At 39.1% G+C, this 20,000-nt stretch overlaps 2 protein-coding genes across 2 annotated transcripts in view; one reads left to right on the forward strand and one right to left on the reverse strand.

Moving 5' to 3' along the window:
* LOC137999708 (uncharacterized) overlaps positions 1-18,323 on the reverse strand; it is a 27,151-nt gene extending 8,828 nt beyond the window's left edge. Inside the window, exons 1-17 of the mRNA XM_068845566.1 lie at positions 17,998-18,323; positions 15,842-15,942; positions 14,083-14,152; positions 10,861-11,080; positions 9,790-9,889; positions 9,422-9,465; positions 8,910-8,987; positions 7,973-8,081; positions 7,350-7,437; positions 6,796-6,860; positions 6,088-6,194; positions 5,316-5,373; positions 5,139-5,195; positions 4,069-4,168; positions 1,628-1,667; positions 1,474-1,525; positions 40-154 (exon numbers count right to left, since the gene is read on the reverse strand). Coding sequence (XP_068701667.1) covers positions 40-154; positions 1,474-1,525; positions 1,628-1,667; positions 4,069-4,168; positions 5,139-5,195; positions 5,316-5,373; positions 6,088-6,194; positions 6,796-6,860; positions 7,350-7,437; positions 7,973-8,081; positions 8,910-8,987; positions 9,422-9,465; positions 9,790-9,889; positions 10,861-11,080; positions 14,083-14,152; positions 15,842-15,942; positions 17,998-18,208 — 1,615 coding nt within the window. The 5' untranslated portion in view covers positions 18,209-18,323. The remainder of the gene's footprint in view (positions 1-39; positions 155-1,473; positions 1,526-1,627; positions 1,668-4,068; positions 4,169-5,138; positions 5,196-5,315; positions 5,374-6,087; positions 6,195-6,795; positions 6,861-7,349; positions 7,438-7,972; positions 8,082-8,909; positions 8,988-9,421; positions 9,466-9,789; positions 9,890-10,860; positions 11,081-14,082; positions 14,153-15,841; positions 15,943-17,997) is intronic.
* A 33-nt stretch (positions 18,324-18,356) lies between these two features.
* LOC137998916 (E3 ubiquitin-protein ligase RBX1) overlaps positions 18,357-20,000 on the forward strand; it is a 4,581-nt gene continuing 2,937 nt past the window's right edge. The window contains exons 1-4 of the mRNA XM_068844756.1: positions 18,357-18,478; positions 18,574-18,601; positions 18,699-18,749; positions 19,878-19,948. Of these exons, the coding sequence (XP_068700857.1) occupies positions 18,389-18,478; positions 18,574-18,601; positions 18,699-18,749; positions 19,878-19,948 (240 nt within the window). The 5' untranslated portion in view covers positions 18,357-18,388. The remainder of the gene's footprint in view (positions 18,479-18,573; positions 18,602-18,698; positions 18,750-19,877; positions 19,949-20,000) is intronic.

Here is a 20,000-nt window from a genome sequence, read left to right on the forward strand (position 1 = left end):
TGACGTTTCCTCGTCGTTGTTCAAGCTACCTACACTTACTTGTTCGGGGAGCTGTCGCGTGTATGTTCGTTTCTCTGTCACGTTCAACCGGTGTTTTCTCAGGATCTGGTGTTGGCATTGTCTCCACATGTTCGCCGTTCATGAAGATATCAACCTACGAACACAAACATCCAAAAAGATAACTACTCTCGTATCCAGCAAGCGGGAATGAAATAGTTGTTTTATTAACTCTGAACCGTTTTCAAATTTCACAAAACGACCGGAATGAATATGAGCTGATACTGAGTGAACTAAACAGAACGCTAGCAACCGGTAGCACTAGAAAACGCTAGAAATATTCGAGATTGAAAGTCAAATAATTAAAAATTATTCCATGAGCGCGCGTTGGATATTTGATTGTAAAGAGCCAACGAGGCGCGTACCGCCGAGTTGGTTTCAACCCGTCCAAAATCCAACAAAGGCGAATGGACAAATTGTTTTGTTAAATGTTCATTATATGCTGGCCCGGGTTGCTCGAGGCATAGATAGCGCTAACCAGCATTAAATACCATGGAAACCTATAGGTTTTGACAACTCTTAGCGCAAACCAAGCTTCGAGAAACCGGCCCATGAACGCTTGGAAATAAAAGCCAATCAGTTTCTAGCTTTACAACACTTGACGCAATCAGTTTCCATATTAGGTCATACGGTATATGAGCTGATAACCGAGATTGAGTGAACCAGTCAGAAAGCGGCTACTGAGAAACGCAATATCCGAGGTCGAGAATTTAATAATATTGGTTAAACGGGCAAGAACATTCGTGTTGCACGTGCGGAAAACATTTCAAAACATTTCCTTGCCGTACTATGCAAAAAGCCATTATAACAAGGTAAAAGAAAAAAGTCTTTGTTACGAGCCTAGAAAGGTCCATCAGGCCGGCGCTTATCTCAGGTTTCTGTAGCATGAAGCGACTAGGAGTATTTCTACTCCCCCCTGGATGGGATGCTAGTCCATCGCAGGGTTACCCCCCGCATTTTCGCCGGTACCCATTTATACACCTGGGTGGAGAGAGGCTCCGTGAGAGCAAAGTGCCTTGCCCAAGAACACAAGACAATAGGGCCGTTTATACGAGAGAAAATAAGCTGCGGCTTACTCTGGCCGCGGAGTGCATAATACTCGAAAGGAACCATTAACACGAGTATAACCTCCCAGGCCAGGATAAGCCACGACTTGAGAAAGCCGTAAACGTATATTTTGTACCATTTATACGAGGTGTTTGCGCCATGTGTAAGCCGCGGCTTATTTTCTCTCGTATAAACCGCCCTAATGTCCCAGGCCAGGAAAAGAAGATAAAATAATCGACAAATGATTATTAGCGCCAAGTTGTATTTTGAGGTGACCTTTTCATAGCCGTAAGAGTTTTCGTTGCTTCGAGTTCCTTTTGTCAACTTTACTACACTCTTATAACGTAGCTACAGTGCCATTAAACGGACCTTCACTTCGTCTTTGGGATACAGGAAGGAAAAAAGCCTTAGCAATGGAGACCTGAATGACAAACAAAGATGTGAAAACACAAAAACATTTGATTTATGAATTGAAAAGAACAAAAATTGAAATAATTCAAACGGGGAGTAGTTTCATTCTTACACTCTTGGCCTTCCTCCAACCAGGGCAGTCAACCCAGGAGCTGCAGAGAAGGAACAACAAGACAATTCGAGTATTGGCTAATTATCAATCATATTGCGCGTCGCTTTGCGCCAGCTTCATTTCCTTCTCTGTGTAGGTGACTGAAGCAAAACGTAATGTACAATACAATACATACTTTTCAGGGCCAATGAAACACAACGAAACGACGGAACAGAATAACAACAACAACAGTTAAGAATCCCAACTGGCCGGAGGCAAACCAGTTGGCTATTTACAAGTGCAGCTGGGAAGTTGAACCACGGACTACCAGGATCATATTCAACGAGTGGTCAGAGCGGGTCTTGAATACGGGATCTCCGGATCTCAAGGCCAGCGCCCTAACCACTGGGCCACACTGCCTTCTATTTTTAGAATGCAATATTGACGCTTAGTAGGGTCGTCTATGGAGGGTAAACATCATCATCATCATCATCATCATCATCCTTCTCCGACGCCGTCCTCGTTCTCGTCCCGTGCACCAGCATTGTTAGGAAGCTATCGCAAAGGCGACGGCATCGGCAACAGTGACGCCGTCGAAACCAACAAAGGTTTGCTAAGCGAAAAAAAAAAAGCGTGTTGCACGTGAGCACACATTTTCGTATACTTCCTTTCCCCTCCTCTGCAAAACAACGTGAAATTACAATTGATGTCTTGACGACAACGTGAGTACACGATAGTCAACCTTTGATTCTCTCTATACATGCAAACTACAATAGCGTTTCTCAATACTTGTCGCATTGTCCAGCATTAAGTCACTTCCCCTTCACTGCACATCGAATAGTTTCGATTGTGCAAAATAAGTACTATTATTTCCATAAAAAAAAAAAAGAAATAACCTAGCAAAGTATAAGGCAATACAGGAAATTCAATGGTTCCCTTGTACATACAACAAAACTCTAAACATTTCTTTTTTTCAACATATATGACATACTGCTGTATGTAATTACTGCAGGCCCATGTGGGAGGGTTTGTTACTTTTCTTTGAATTTCTGTGTCTGTAAGTAGCATTTAACTCAAAAGTTGCTTTCTTTCTCCATTTTTCTGGGAAAAAAAGTGACTACAATAGTTTTTCCCTAAAAAAAATTCTAAAAATGTGTCTTGGCCTACCGAATCCGTTTACATACAAAGTTAGTTTCAAAAAAAGAATTGTTAGACAAGAGGCTTGGAAACAGAATTCAAATAAACATATTTCTCTTTGAAACGTTAAGTTTGCAAGTCGCTTACTGCATTTGCTATCAAGCACGATGCGAATCAACAATAACAAAAGTGATTTCAGAGAGGAGGAGAGAGCGCTTGAAAAAGCTTTTCATGTAACTTTGCACTGTCGTAAGTCTTTAGCGATTACTCCATCTCCATCATACCGTACAATGTGGGGGAAGTATCCTAAATAAAGTGGGTATGCTCAGTTTCCGAGTAAAATAATGAATGGAAGGCTTACACCTATATGTTCATGTTGTTACCAAAACCTCAAATGCGGTGATTTCACATTGCTGTTAGAGCGGTTTTCAATTGAGTGTCGAGAGTAATTACAGTGTAGCGAATTGCTTTAGTTTTGCATTACTTCACACAGTGATTGGTTCAAAGTTCTCGCTCAACCAATCAGAAGTGAAACCAAAACCAATCGTGACTCGCGCGTGCACATTTTTCCCGCGCTTTGTTTCGACTACGTGTAATTACTTCGAGTTTTGATTGGTTTACTGGATTGTCTCCATCCTTTTTGATTGGCCAAAGTAATTACTTTGGTTTTGGTTTTACGACACTCGATTGAAATTCGCTCTATAAGGGAGTTTAAGGACATCGGCAACGTGAACGAAAGTGTCACTCCAAAATATCACTTGGTGCTATCACAAGTATTTCAAGATTATTCCGTCTTCTTCACCTTGTACAATACGGGCGAACTATCCTGTAACTAGCAGGGTAAAAATAGAAAATGAACGGTTCTTTGTTATATGCTCAGGTTGTCGTCAAAGCCTAAAATTTGGTGATTTCACGTTGTTGTTTTGTGGAGTACGGCAAAAATGCACGGAAATTCGCGCTGCACGTGCAGCACAATTATTTTTCCTTTTTAACCAATAATATTCTTGCAACGACATGTGCAGCACGATTTCTTTTTAACCAATGATAATATTCAGTGTTTTGTAAAGTTGTGGTTGCAGTCGTCGTTTCTCCCACAGAAAAAGGAGCATTAGGGTTGGCTTCGACTGCGGTCGGCCTCTAGATAAAGATCTAGTCTTGTCTTGTCTTGAAAGCTTTGCGAAAGAAGTGCCTTAATGGCGGAAGCAAACGGAACATTCTTCGAGTTGCAGATTATCACTAACGAGGTCACACTCTGCACCTTACCAGCTTCAACCCATCTCCCCTATCTTTCCCACCTTCTACGCCCAGCTGAGCTGCATACACACCCATGCTAGTTCCTGCAGATGCTATCTCCATTCCAAACAAGTCCAGTGCCTTTCTCTGCTGATGATGGACGGCTAGCCATAATACCGCTTCCCTAGGAGTCTGGAAAATGTGCTTTTTGCTTCAGTTACGATTTATATTAAAAACAACAAGTATTTTTACTATTGTTCTGCAGCAAAACCTTTACTACAGAATGCTTTCATTTTCAAACTGAGTATGCATCAACTTATGGAGTGCAGGTATGCGAAATCAAATGAACCTTAATCCCATTTTGAAAGCGCGATTCTGAAGTTTTGTGGTAAAAAACCTGAACCAATTTCCAGACTTGCCGCCAAAAAAGACCAGGAAAGTTAGCAATGTGTGACATTGCCCACTTAAGATTTTTGTGTTAGATAAAGTAACTTTATTGTTTAAACCAATAGGAGGTACAGAATTAATAAACAAAATAAATGGCAAAGTTGGTATCTTTTTGTGTTCCATAGCCTTGAATAAAATAATTCTCAGACCTAAATAATTGTTTAATATTTTTAGAAGCAACATAATAATGACTACAGTAGTCACTGTCTACACATTGATTTTGCAGGTCTCAGGGGTTTAAATAAGAATTTTAGTAAAAAATATCAGCAGTGATGTCAATGGAATTATAGTCAGGCAGGTAATAAGCTCTCCAAACGCGGGAATTTCTACCCAATACCCAGCTGTTATTGAAACCTCTCAAAAATTTACCTCGGGGTAAGAACTCTCTGCGAAAAAAATGGTTTGAAATGACCTTAGAGAGAGCAATGCTTTCACTTGGTGTAAAAGCAACATATTTAACAGTGTTACAAAATTAATGTTTGTCTTGAACCTGAGCAAATTTAAGTCTGCATAGTTTACAAGTTACCCATCTTCTTGTGATTTGTATGCCAAAAGGTCTTTCAGACACTCTTACATATGTTTAAAGCTTACCAGCACTGCAAGCTGCTTTGCAACACTGGATTCCAATGAGACCACAGGACCCACCCAATTGGAACCCATTCCCATTTTGTCAAACAATAAATTGTCTAGACATGAAAACATGACATGTGCTCACCGCAGTCAAGACGCCTGGAAACGCTTGTTTTCCATATGTCTGTTCAGAGCCTATCACCTACACATGCAATGATAATAGTAACAACGATAGCAATGAAGACATAATAAGCCAATGATTTGAGAAAACATCCATATAACATGTACACATGTAGTCACACATTCATTGTTTCATACTTACTTGTATATGTGTTCTTGTGTAGTCATCAAGCTTCAATTTTTCAAACATTCTTCTGGTCCTTTAAAATAAAGAGAAAGAAGAACGTTAAGATCATCTGCCATCCAAAAGTCATTTTGAGTAAAATATCCAGCACCTTCCTCAGGATTCTGGATGTTCCTAGCAAGCAGGCTTTCCGCAGAGCTGAGAAATTTACCGCACACTGTAGTTGTTCTCGGTACTTTTCAAAGTCTTTACTTACAATGCCCAATTCCCCTATGACGATTGGGATAACCTTCACCCTTTTAAACTTTTACACAAATTCGGCCAATTTCACATGGCAAATCACTGTATTTTTCACGTTTTTCTTGTTCTTTCTCGTTCACCCTCATATCAAAGGGGCATGCAATGTCTACCAACGCACATTCTCTTGGTCTTTCGCACAGAATTACGATGTCAGGTTGAGAGTGTTCCATTACCTTATCTGTCTGAAGTGTGCAGTCCCATAAAATTATTATTATTATTATTATTATTATTATTATTATGATCATTATTATTATTATTATTATTATTATCATTATTATTACATTCAGGTCACATTAATACCCTTGTAAATTCTGATACCGTTCCAAAGATATTCTAATGAATAATCAAAATCTAGCTTACAGGGTGATCATTAATTTTGTGTAAGTTAGGTACAGAATGCAATAACATATACCTGAATAATAATCCCATAAATATGTAAAAAAATGAATATAATTTCCTCTATCTGAATAAACTGAATAAATTATCATACCTTTTTAAAAGAGCTTCACCTGTCTTTCTGGCTTTAAGTGAAGCAAATGGCCCCCCAACAGGGCACACTGCAGTGGCACGGAAACCATCAGCATGTGTTGCACACACCTAGTATGCAAATCAAGGTGCTGATCAAAAAATTTGGCATTTTGGGCTGATGGTACTGATACAGGCATTAATAAGACAAAAAGCTATCATTCATTTTCCTAACTTGGCAGATCAAAAGAAAAGAAGTTGACTGAAAATGGACCTGAAACTTTTTCACGCAAACCAAATCTGAAAGGTCCCCAGTTCACACTACCCATTTCTCACAACTGGCGTGTTATTTTTCAATATTCATACTTGCTATTTCTTACAACTGGCAACTTAACTTAAGGATATAGCATTTTTGGTCATCACACATTGTCTAGCCAAAATTTAATATTGTTTTGTTTTATCTGTGTAATCCATCTAATGACACATTAAGCTGTTAATCTGGAAACGTTAATTACTCTCTTTAGCACTGTCTAAATTTATCAAAATTAATATCCACTCAAATACACAATGCATCCAACCAAAACAGTGATTTCAAAGGACATGTCTCCTATTTGAAGGGAATGTTCATCATCATCATCATCATCATCATCAAATCTCACCACACCAGTAGGCACATAAGGCCTTAAGGACAGAATGTTACCAAATAAATATTGAGAAACTTTTTGTACAGTACCTTGTAGGAATCAGTCGCTGGTTCACCATATGCACCTTGAACAAGTACTGCACCACCATCATAGCCTATAACAATGTTAACAAAATACATGTAACTTACAAACTTTATTTGAATAAAGTTCTTAAGTTACATGTATTTGTGCTTGTGGGCTTAATTTGTTCAATAAGCCCACAAGCTTGCCTGCTTTCCACTTTTTCATTGTAGCATGAAGCAATTGAGAGAGGGGTGAAGCCTTGGAAGCTTGGGGTTTCCTTCCAAGCTTCTTGGAGCTTGTGTAGAAAAAAATTAGAGAGCTTGCTTGTAGGTTCAGTAAAAATCAACAGCAACTGCTGTAATCTTAAAATAAGAAAAAAGGATATAAGGGATACAAAGTTTGTTTCTCAGCAAACAACTTGTGAACCACAAGAATTTCATTCAAGATAATCAGGACAACAATAATGTCGCAGAATAACAGTGCTGCACACTGAGCAGTCCAACATGTGGTAGCATAAGGAAAGAACATGCTCACAGCTAGCCAATTGACTACTTGCTCTTCAGCTGGCAACAACGCTTACCAATGAGTCCTTGAAGCCGGACTTGAGTGAAGTCACAAGTCACATCTGGAAGGATGTACTTTGCAGGGTCACCAAGCTCGTAAACAAGCTGTTACAAAAAAGACAAAAAATAAATTTGGGTTTGGGATCTTTAGTCCACTCCATAAAGTGGTTCAAGCTTTTGTTGTGTTGGCTCTGACGGGATCTCTGCGATGCAAAGTGACCTGCTCGCAACTGTGTGGCTTCATAGCTCAGTTGGTGGAGAATAGCACTGGCATTGCAGACGTCATGTGTTTAAATCCCATAAGAGCAGCCTGAATTTTTAGGCAACTACAAGAGACAATAAATAAATTGCTTAAAATGTCCAGATACGTGTACGTAAGTGCAAGGATAATTTCTCTCTTTCAACCCTTTTTCAGTTAGCAAATTTCTCTGCTAAATGGTTGACAAAAGTCATATAGGTCAACTCAAAAGGAGTGTTAACAAAGACCGCTGGTACTTAAGACCTTCATGCTTTCTACATTTAGCTGCCAAAATTTCCAAAACTATGAATTCAAAGTAATACTATTATTTTGTGATTGTGCCAATACCAGCTTATCTTGACAACCATGTAAGTGCTGTATCTACTTTCTGTAGCTTCTAACCTGCTCTGCTACAGTAGATGGCGACACAAGGCCTCCAGTGTTTGGTGGCTTGGAAAGAACAAATCTGCCATCAGCTGCGCACTCAGCTATGGGGTAACCAATGTTGTCCCTGGGCAAAAAACCCTGAAAATCAGTTCTAATGAACACAACAAACCTATTTGTAATGGAAAGGAGTAAAGAGACAATGGCAATAGTGAGTTTGCTATGTTGCAGGTCCGAAATTGTCAGTTAGACCAACATCAACGTTACTTTTGTCCCAGCATAATAAACTAGATCTCAAACACCTTAAATTGCTGTTTAGTCGGCTCTCTCTAACTTCAACCTCACCCTAACTCAAGACAAAATTGATTTCCCCTGGATTTCCATTATACATTTACTGCAATTTTACCCTCGGTAAATCAAACCACATCTGCCAGTACGTGACAAATCAAAACAAACAGTGTGCTGTAGTCCAAAACATTTAATTTATTTTGAAGAAACCCTGTAATCTTGGGCCCTTTATTGCATTTCACAAAATGTGTCAGTCCAGTTCAGGTTTCATGGGTTTAGGGTACATTTAACTTCAGTACCTGTATCTTCATAAAGTGTTGCTGCTCAACTCCTTACTCCCGATAACTCGAACTCCCGATAACTGTAATCTTTTTCAATTTCCCTTGAAGGTTTAAGTTATCAGGAGTCCACTGTAATTACTCATCCGAAGAAAAATAATTTCACTATGCTCATTGAATGATCCAGCCAAGACTTTCATATCATCTAAAGATGGGAAGTCAGCTAATTCTTACATTCACTATATTATAACCCATTGACGCCCAGGGGTTCCCCATTGACGAGTAAAATCGTCTGGCGTTAGACAGAGTAACATACTAAGTCCGGCCGGTTTCGGCCGGTTTGGACGTCAAAGGGTTAACAACTTCCCTATCACTGCAAATAGACATACCAGTCAGGGACTGTTTGCCAGTCAGTGAAGATGCCACCAGTACACTGTGCACCACATTCTATTAAATGACCTACCAAACTAACATAGAAAGATTGATAAGTTTGAGTACAAGTAAGTTTGGGAAGCAGGGATTGTGTAGTGGTGATTGCACTTGTCTCCCACCAATGTGGCCCAGGTTCGATTCCAGACTCGTAGCCATATGTGGGTTAAGTTTGTTTTTGGTTCATTACTCTGCTCCAAGAGATTTTTCTCCAGGTTCTCCGGTTTCCCCACTCCTCAAAAACCTACATTTCTAAATTTCAATTCAATCAGATGCAGGAACTCCATTAATACCACTTTCACATTAGTGGAGCTTTCTGGGTAAATACCATTAATTGTATAATTATAATAAGAATTATAATATTGTAATAATTGTTATAATTATTACAGTGATTTCATTTATTAATCCATTAAACTCTTAAATACTCATCAATAATTTATTAAACCAAGATCTTTTCTCATTGAATATATACCTTCCTGCAGCTAGCAAGTCATACTCATTTGATTTCCATCCAAACTGCAAAATAGTCATTCATTAGTAAGAAACTGTTTAACACCATCAATTTTATTTTTAAACCACAGTAAATATGATGTTTTAAAATTTGGAACTAATTAAACTGGTTCGTGTATTCTAAGTAATCTGAATAGAATTGATCTCCCTTAAGTTCACTTGATGTCTTTACAATATTTATTGAGGAGACTGATCAAAATGGTGATTTAAAAGGACACATACCGGTACATGTCATGTTTAATGGACATCCCATAGGACTGTCATGATTAGGATGCATCCTCCTTTGTCAAATGCAATAATACCATGATATCAGGTATATTATTTTTGTACCTCATACATGAGAGGTCCCAGAGCCAGAGCACTATCCACGCATCTTCCAGTGATCACAACGTCAGCTCCAAGCTCCAGTGCTCGAGCAATGGGAGCAGCTCTGTTTCAACAACAAAGTTAGTCAGAATTTTGACATCCAACAAAGAGTGTTAAGTCTAAAACCCGATTCACACCAACTAAACACGTTTAATTAAACCAGATTTAACAAAATAAAAATGAGCAACGGAAGGCTGAAAGACTGAATTTTACGTAGGGTTCATGTAAGTTCTAATGCGTGTCTTCATTTTGATGAATTTGGAGTCTACATTATGTCAGGTAGTAACTTGTATCAAGAAAACAATTTTAAACTATGTTTAACTAAACAGTTTTTAAACATGTTTAAGCTTTGGTGTGAATGCAGTATAACTCCGCCATGGACGGTCCTAAGTCCGGCTGAGAAAGAAGGAAGGTTGGGCGTAGCCTACCCCGTAAAAACTCATGTTGCTACAGAAACACCAATGATGAATCAACAAGCTCTACAAGTTCTGGAAGAAGAAGGGCTTCCCTCGCGAACGTATACGACGAGTTGCAGAGAAAGCCGAAAGGAAGCTGCAACCCCGACTATGGAACACCTGGCGACAGGAGCTTGAAAGGATATTAAGAGGACTGGACACAACTTGAAAGGATAGCGCAGGACAGCGGAGACTGGCGAGTCATTGTTGGTGGCCTTTGCTCCGGGAGGAGCAAAGGGCCAAAGTAAGTAAGTAAGTGAATGTGGTATAAGCCCTTGGTACCTATTTCCAACAATAAGGTAAGGTAGCTTATGATAAATGCAGCCTTTTATCCTTAATTGAGGGGAAGCATTTGGGGGGGCACTTTGTGACGTTAATTGTCTGTATTCCAAGACATAAGTGATGTCGAACTTGGGGAGAAGATGAACGGGACACTTCATTATGTTTATAGAAATCTGCGCTCATCTAATTAGGGGCATATGTGGGCATATCAGTAAAACTGTATATTTATTTATTTATTTATTTATTTATTATAAGTACACCGTAGAGACAATCTTCCAGGCCCTATACACTTGCTTACCCTAAATATGCATTCACGCTCTCTACGTTAGAAGGAAATTCAAGTCCACTGTCCATATCTTTGATGCCAGCTTGACGCAGTTTCTCAACATCACTCATTAGGTCATCACCAGTAACAACAGCAACTTTAAGATCTAAACTCGACTCTTTTGCCACAGAAAGCAAAGCATTTGCACACTCATGAGGATTGATGCCTCCAGCATTGCTTACTACACGAATACCTGCATGTAAAATAATTATTATGGTACAATGTAAATACTGATATACCAATACATAAAATTAAATTACGGTACATATAAATACTGATATAGGTAAAGTCTGTTACGAGCCTAGGAAGGCCCATCAGGCAACTAGGAGTATTTCCACTCCCCCCTGGATGGGATGCTAGTCCATCGCAGGGTTACCCCCAGCATTTTCGCTGATACCCATTTATACCTGGGTAGAGAGAGACACCATGAAAGTAAAGTGTCTTGCCCAAGAACACAACACAATGTCCCCAGCCAGGACCCGAATCCAGACCATTCAATCTGGAGTTGAGCACTCTAACCATGAGGCCACCATGCCTCCCAGATATACACACATACTGATATACCAATATAAAAATTAATTTGCCGATAAAAATCTGCTAATATAAAACTAAAATGTACTAACATAAAATATTTTATATTAGCAACCTGCTTACTGTTGCACAAAACTGTGAATTCATTATTTTCTCAAATCCCATAACACATCTTTTTTACACCCAAAAATGTTGCATAATCATTGTTTGCCATTTCTCCCGCAGCTGGGACATGAAGATGTCCCAAGAGAAATTGAAAACAATGCCTACGCAACTTTTTGGGGCTGAACAAGGTGTATTTATTTACGAGATTTGAGAAAGTAGAGAATAATAGTTAGGATTCAAGTAAACAATGTACTTTAATTAAAACATGTCTACTGCATAGAATTTAATAGTTTCCTTTTTGTTTACCATTGTTTTGACAGAGATTTGTTTGGAAATAACCAAAAAGTGCAGGCTACAAACAGGTAGTTTCAACTTAGCCCTTCCCCCTTCCTCCCCTTCGTTTCAGCACTACAGGGAAATCTTAGAAAAATGGAGCAAGACACCGGTACCACGCACACAGTCATGTTTGAGTATTATAATAAACCATAGTTAATGCATGGAGATAGTTATTTTTGTATTCTTGAGTTCAATAACAAGACCAAAGTACACCACATGTTATTCTAAAGCGGCCATCTTTTTATTTACCCAAAATTCCCTAGTACATCACATTACGTCATGAGATACAACAGTTATGAAACTGGACAAGTTCCTTTGTTTCATGTTTTTGTCCATATTTTTGGCCTTGACCCTGCACAAAACACACCCTTTTTTCGAGAAGATAACCAATCAAATCTTTCAATTTAATTATGCGCAACAAATTTGCAAACCCGTGCGAAGGGAAAACAAAAGATTGTGCAGGGTCACTGTCAATTCAACATCGATTGAAACAACATTGTTCTCGCTTTTGAAAGTTATAAGGTTTCATAACCAGTCCCTCGATTAACTATGAATAAACTTTTAAACTTCTTTAACAAGTGTCAAGTGTAGTTAGCACTGGGATACCAACTGAGGACATCACGGCTGCAAATAACAGTCGGTCATCAGACATTGGCCAAACAAAATTTACTCATGTCTGTCAAAAGCCTAACTGTTGTCAAACGTAACGCGATTAACGTCGATTTTGCTTTTGGGCAGTCCTGGGACATGGTACAGAAATCAAATCAATTTGACGTTAAATAAAGTGACTTTGCCTTTTTGTAGTCCCCAATTATTAGCAGAGGTCTACTTTTTGCTCCATCATGCAAGTTTGAGGTCTTATTAATATCATTATCAGAATTATTATTATTATTATTATTATTATTATTATTATTATTATTATTATTATTATTATTATTATTATTACTATTATTATTGCTAATAATCTCAGATAGAATCTGGCTCTCATTGGTTCGGGGCAACAACCAGTTCTCAAAGGAAACCAAGAAGCGTCCTTCAAGGTACCTTCCTCTCCTGCCTACATTTCCAGCAGTTTCCTAAGAATCCTTGCCGATCTCAACAGTTCAGATCTCTGAATCAGTTCAATGGATGTGTCTACAACTATGGTCCTCAGATTTTCTTTTAACTTCAGTGGCATTGTTCCCAACGCCCCTTCCACTATGGGTATCTCCTTTGTTCTTACTCCCCACATCTTTCAAACTTCTCTCGCAAGGTCTTCATATTTTTCTACTTCCTCATCTTCTTTTGCTCTCACCCTTCCATCTTCCGGGATTGCCACGTCTATGATTTGGCAGTTCTTCTCAATCTTGTCAATGATTAATGAATCCGGTCTCCTAGCCTCTATCTCATGGTCTGTCTGTACACAGTAATGTCCCACAGCATCTTGTTATCCTCATTTTCAAGTATACTGTCCGGCACATGGTCATACCACCCCTCACTTTGCTCAAACCCATATTTTTCTGACAGGTCCCAGTGAACTGCCCTAGCTAGCTACATTGTCATGCCTCTTTCTGTATTCCTTCTGCGCCAGTTTCGGGCACCAACTTACTATGTGGCTGATGGTCTCATTGTTTTGTTTACACATTCTACATTTGGGATCATCCTGTGACCTGTCAATAGTTGCTTTTACGTAATTTGTTCTTATTGCTTGATCTTGTGCTGCAATAATAAGAGACTCTGTTTCTCTTTTAAGGTTTCCTTCTTTTAACCAAGTCCATGTTTCATTGTTTCTTTGATCTTCGCTCTGTCTTGCAAATTGTCCATATAATGGCATCTCTTTCCAACCTTTGGTATTTCCAGTTCTCCTCCTCTCTTTAAAACTGGCAGCCGTTTCTTGATTTTCAACTCCTTTCCTCCTGACGGCTTTCAAAATCTTCTCCTCACTGGATTGGACATATGTCTCCAGCAATATTCCTGCCTGATTGACAAAGTCTTCTACCAAGATTAGGCCTCTTCCTCCCTCCTTCCTTGGGACATAGAGACGTTTTACACAATCCCATGGGTGAAACCTCCCGTTCAGTGTCAGTAATTTTCTTGTTCTGCAGTCTAAATCCTGAAGTTCTTGCTTCTTCCAATCAACTATACCCCCCGAATACGAATTCATATATTATTATTATCATCATCATATTCATCATCATTATTATTATTATTAGCTTATTATTAAGACCTCTATCCACAACCTACCTTTTTCTTTGATTGGTTTGATGAGTGGTTTCATTACTCCCTGTATGAAGTCAGGGGCATATCCTAATGTCTGAAACAACAGAGAGACTGAACAGTTCATGCTGTTGGTAAAAGGGAGTTCAAGAAACAATCCTGGCTATGACAACGACAACGCCAAATAATATACACCAGTAATATTATTGGTTAAAAGAACCATAGACAATTATTCAAATATATTATAGCCAGCAAAACTTGTAAGCTGCTTGTACAGCTGGAAGGGCCTCAACTATTAAACAAAGCAACTTTCATTAACACTATAAACTTTCTTTATCTGTGTTACAAATCACCACCAACACCAACATCATTTCCATCATCATCACCAGCCCCCACCGCCACCCCCCCCCCCCCCACCTGTAAATAATGACCACTCCCTTGATTTACCCGTGTATAAGTCGACCTTTTATGGCCTCAAATGAAGCTCCAAAAATCGCCCTCGACTTATACATTGGTCAAAGATTTCGAGCCAAGTTCCAGCTACATAATTTATTCAAAATTAACATCATAATGTGGTCTTTGGGCATAACGAACGCAGTGGACCAAAGACTTCAAAATGAATGATGAAAGACTTCACAATGAATGTACATGTAATTAAGCAATTCCAGTTGAAATGAAAAAGGATTTGTTTTACTTAAATGTTGAAGATACTCACAAGCACAAATATGAAATAGACACTGGAAATGTTCGTTTTCCAAAGGCGGAAGCTCTAAAAAACATTCTTGTTTCTTCAAATGAAACGCGATCCTTCAATGGCTTAGTAACCTGGCGCAATACCTCGTGTTTGCGTGCAAGCATGATTGTCACTCGTGTTGCCTGAAAATGCTGATTGGTAATGATTGTTTTTTATTCTTCATACAAACCTGGATAATTTAAATGCTTTTGCAAACTTTGTATTGTTTGGTTTATGAGTTTTGTTTCGTTTGCCATGTGAGAAATTATAAGTCAAGGACCAATTAAACCTTGCACATTTCGCATCGTTTTTGAAGTTATTTTGAAAGATTGACTCCTGCTTCTGTGATGTTGTGCTTATCCTCTAAAGCCCTTTATCCTTGAACAACGAAACAGGTTAGTTTGAGGTTTACATGTTTACATTTTCTGAAATTCAAGGACAAAATGCCCGCACATACAACAACCGCTGAACCACAAACTATTAAGCGCTTGAGGCCCTTAATTTTTTGTGAATCCACAGTTCTGGAAATCAAAGAATTCAAGATTAGTATCCCATGAACATTTAGCAAAGAAATTAAGAAATTGCTTTTTTTGCCATCAAAAATGGGGGGGTCGACTTATACATGGGATCGACTTATACACAGGTAAATACGGTATGTTTTAAGTAAACAAACACAACTCTTTTTGTGATTCTTGAGTGAAAGCTTTTTGCATACAGACATACAGAAAAAGCTTGCTGTTAGATCCTGAAAACGACTATCGGTACACGGAGAGGTTTCATTAGAAGCCGGTCACCGGCAATATACCGCCGCCTGTTTGTCAGAAATTTGTCTCTCATCGCCGGCCACTCTGCCTTGATTTTCACTCAAACCCTTGTAAAAGATAAGAGTGACCGCCGCTTACATTGATTAGCCCAGGAATCTACTGCAAAAGTTATTGAAACCCCTGTACATGTACAGAAACTGCAAACAATTATTTACTGCCAAACAGTATCCACAAAAACTGACAATTTCAAAATAAGAGCATATATTTTAAGCATGTATTCAGTACTTACTGGAGATTTACGCTTGGCTGCGGTCAAAAGTGACATTGTGATCTCTGAGAGGTAGTCTGAGACAAGGTAATTAATTTCACCTTCAAGCACAAGTTGTGGAGCTATGAAAGTGGAAACAATGGATCGGTTCAGATCGGCATAACTAATCCAGGGAAGGAGGTTAGGGGGTGAGGGGTGGGGGGTAGGAGGTAGGGGGTGAGGTAGGAGGTAGGGGGTGAGGGGTACCACAGCTGAAACAGCCCAAACCTTTACAAAAATAACACACAAATAGTGGTGACAAACTTCAGATATAAACGCATCATTTGAAATTACCTTTTACTTGACGTTCGTATGCTTTTGCATACATCTCCAGAAGTGACGGTTAATATAAAAATGGATTTTAAATATACAGGATCACTAACTTATTAACTTTTATCTATTAAGTAACAACAGAGGTTCCAAAAACTAATAAAGACACACCGCTGCTGACATATTCATTTAAGGTTGGCTTTAAATCTTTGATCAACATCATCATCATCATCTATCCAATTTTGATCCGGATTTATCCCTGTAAATAGGGGTGGCCGGATACCCTACTTTGGCAGCAATCTCTCTCAGTCTATGAAATTAGAGGTAGAGATGGCGGACTGAAAACGTGAGTGTGTTTTCTGGAGTGTAATCCGTTTGATCGTGGAACAGTCTGGAGTACAGACATTACATTGGCGACAAGGATTTAGAAAAAGTTCTTTTCTAGCATTATGGTGGTAAATCCTATTCCACTGATGGATATTTCGGGGCTGAAGTCAGAGTCGAGTGAACGATGGCATGTTTGGCTACAAGGGTTCAATACTTTGCCGAAGGGAAAGCAAATTTGCAAAACCCAGCGAGAAAGAGAAACGAGATGCTTTATCGGGCCGGTACTGGAGTGCAAGTTATCTTCGAAAACTTGGTAATCCGTTCGCATCGTGGAACAGCCTGTCCGAGTAAAGACATTACAGTAACTGCCTACTTAAACATGGCTCTCATGTAAAGCAGTTTACTTAATTTATTGGGTAGGGTCGTACCTCTTGTTGAACACTAGATTTCACTGGCTGTATGGTATCGTACTTCCAATTGTTTTCTGTGCCAAATCCATTGTTATCTTTGTTTGTTCTTTTGCCCAACCTTGAACCTCATTCAGTGAGGTACGACACGACCCAATTTATTGTGGTTTTTAGCGCGAACTGCAGCAGATGTCAGTGAAACGATACACTTTACATTTTACACAATATTATTCAAATTACCAAATCTCTGAAGAAACAACTTTCAGGCATCTAATCACCTAAAAAGTAACTAACTAGAAACTTTATTTACTACTTTTGGAAATCATGCCAACAGCAATATTTTATAATGTTTTCTCCTGAGTGTCGTTGCCCGAATCAAGAGCGCTTTGCCCGAAAAATTACATAATTTCCATACCTGGGGGAGGGAGGGGCTGCAGCTCTCACCACCCCCCGCCCCCCGGTTTGTACACCTATGTACATATAGAGAATATTGCATGGCCGCGCGGAGATATGAAATTTCTCTTAGAGTGTTGAAAAATATTTTGCAAGTGAGCTCAGCGAACAAGTGAAATATTTTTCATAACGAGAAGAGAAATTTCGTATCTCCAAGCGGCCATGTAATATTCTATTTATTATATAAACACCATCCTCCAAAATGAAATACTAAATCGTTCCACGAAAGGCATTGAAAGGTGCCATTTTGATTTGCAACAATTGCAACAGTGATCTTTTCACACGTGAAAATAACATGTTATCTTCACGTGTGAAGATATCATGTTTTTGTGCGAAAGTTCACTTGGTATTTAATTCGTGTTTATATAATAAATATATGTCTTTCACGACCTGGGTCTAAAGTTAGGTCACATTCCACAGGTCAAGACTAGAAGTCAAGGCTCCACTGACAAACAACTCGGACAAAAGTTTCCCCTAAATTTTGTACAGTGATCAGGGTTAGGAGACACTTGTTATGTTGTTGATTTCTCTGTGGCACAGTGGCATGTACACTGACCTGTGATCTGTGTTTTAGACCCGCTGTCTTTCACAAGTAGGGGTGGGGTGAGCCAGTACTGTTTAGAGAGGGTGCTGTTAGCCACTACCATAAAAGTGAACTCTTAATTAAATTCAACTGGTCACCTGCCATAACAGAATCTCCCCAAAACCCGGATGCACAGCCAATTCGCACCGTTCTTCCTTCCAAGGGCTTTGAAATAAATCGCTTCTGCTGACGAATGGGTGAACACAAAACCGCGGCCAAAACAACATGACTCCCTCTTTCGCTCACAAATCCCGAAAAACCGCTCGCTAATATTCTACCCCCACGCAGAGAACAGGTTATAGCTGCCATGAATTAAAGAGTTCGTCGGGCAACGTTGAGATTATAAGATCAAATTGAAACGAAGAAAGTAAACATCTTTTCGTGTTTCTAACACCATGACCGACATCTTGATTTGAAAAGGCTTGGCTACAAAGCTTACGGCCTGGACGCAAAGGCGCTGAGCTTGCGCAAAAAAAGCAAACGCACAAAATGGCGGAAGCTGAAGGAATGGAAATCGATTCCCCTTCTGTTGCATCCACTTCTTCGGGCGCTGTCAAAAAACGATTCGAAGTGAAAAAGGTGCTAATGGTTTTCGAAACCTTTCTTTTTCTCACTGAGTATTTTTTTTGAGAGATCATATTTTCTAAACTTGCTTTTCGGAATGTTTATTACAGTGGAATGCTGTTGCGTTGTGGGCATGGGGTAAAGTATTTTAGTAAAACTTTTATTCAGTTTGTTATTGTTTTCATTTAAAACGTTCAGCCGGTACAGATGAAAATCAAAATTTATTGAATTTCAGATATTGTGGTCGACAACTGCGCCATCTGCCGCAATCATATCATGGATTTGTGTATGTATATGTACATTAGCTTTTGTGATTGCAGTAATTGGTTTTCAATTAGAACTATGTGTAATCAATGGGTACGTTATTTAATCAATGAAGATCGACATGGTCTAAGCTTGAATCTTGTTTTCTTAACTTACTTTTACGCCTTGTTTTCTTAACTTACTCAGTGTTCGACCGTAGTATCACCTAAAATGATCTAAAATGACCTTAAATGAGTAGGTCATTTTTGGTCATTTTAGCTCATTTTAGGTTATTTTAGATACTGTTGTAGCTAATTTTAGGTCATTTTAGATACTGTTGTATCTAATTTTAGGTCATTTTAGATACTGTTGTAGCTAATTTTAGGTCATTTTAGATACTGTTGTAGCTAATTTTAGGTCATTTTAGATACTGTTGTAGCTAATTTTAGGTCATTTTGGATACTGTTGTAGCTCATTTTAGGAAATTTTAGACCATTTTAAAATAATCCATTCCTCGTCTTAATAGCTACGAGTGTTTGACACTTACATTCTTACTAATTTGCCCTATGAGCAACCGGTTGCCAGCCTTCTAAAGACCTGTTGCCCATTAAAACTCAGAGTCATGGGCAGGATTCGAACCTACGACAACACTGGTCAGATTCTCTACCCATTTAGCTACTAGAACTCCTGGGGAGCTTGGGCCTTTTTTCTTGGTCCTGATTGGACAATGACTTGTGTCCCACTGCTCTGCAGGCTCTACAAAGTCATGTACCTTAAATTTTTAAATGCATGTCTTTGTAGTAGCCTGCACTCCACCAGGACACATTTTCCATTCAGGACCTAGAAAAATGCCCCAGCTTCCAATGAGTTTTAGTGGCTCAAACAGTAAAGCATCCGACCAGTGTTATGGAGGTCATAAGTTTGAATCCTGCCCACATGTAGGACTCGAATTTTTTCAGTTGTCCTTTTGCCAACCCCCAAGCAACTAGTTTACCTTCATTTATTCCTGTACATTGCTCAGCAGTTGTCCACGTTTGGGTGGGTTCATCCTTCTGTAAGGGTGTCGCTGTGGATAATACCCCTTTTATTCCTCGTAACTCATAGAAAAACAAATGCTACTCGTTCTGGCCGATACGAAGGAATAACATCTCATTAACATTTCACATTTCAGGTATAGAATGTCAAGCCAATCAGGCCTCGGCAACAAGTGAGGAATGCACTGTTGCATGGGGTGTTTGTAATGTGAGTACAGCTAAGTTCAACTTCCCTGTCCATTCAACCAGTCACTCCTACT

This window comes from Montipora foliosa, chromosome 4, assembly GCF_036669935.1.
Source record: "Montipora foliosa isolate CH-2021 chromosome 4, ASM3666993v2, whole genome shotgun sequence".
NCBI lineage: Eukaryota > Metazoa > Cnidaria > Anthozoa > Scleractinia > Acroporidae > Montipora > Montipora foliosa.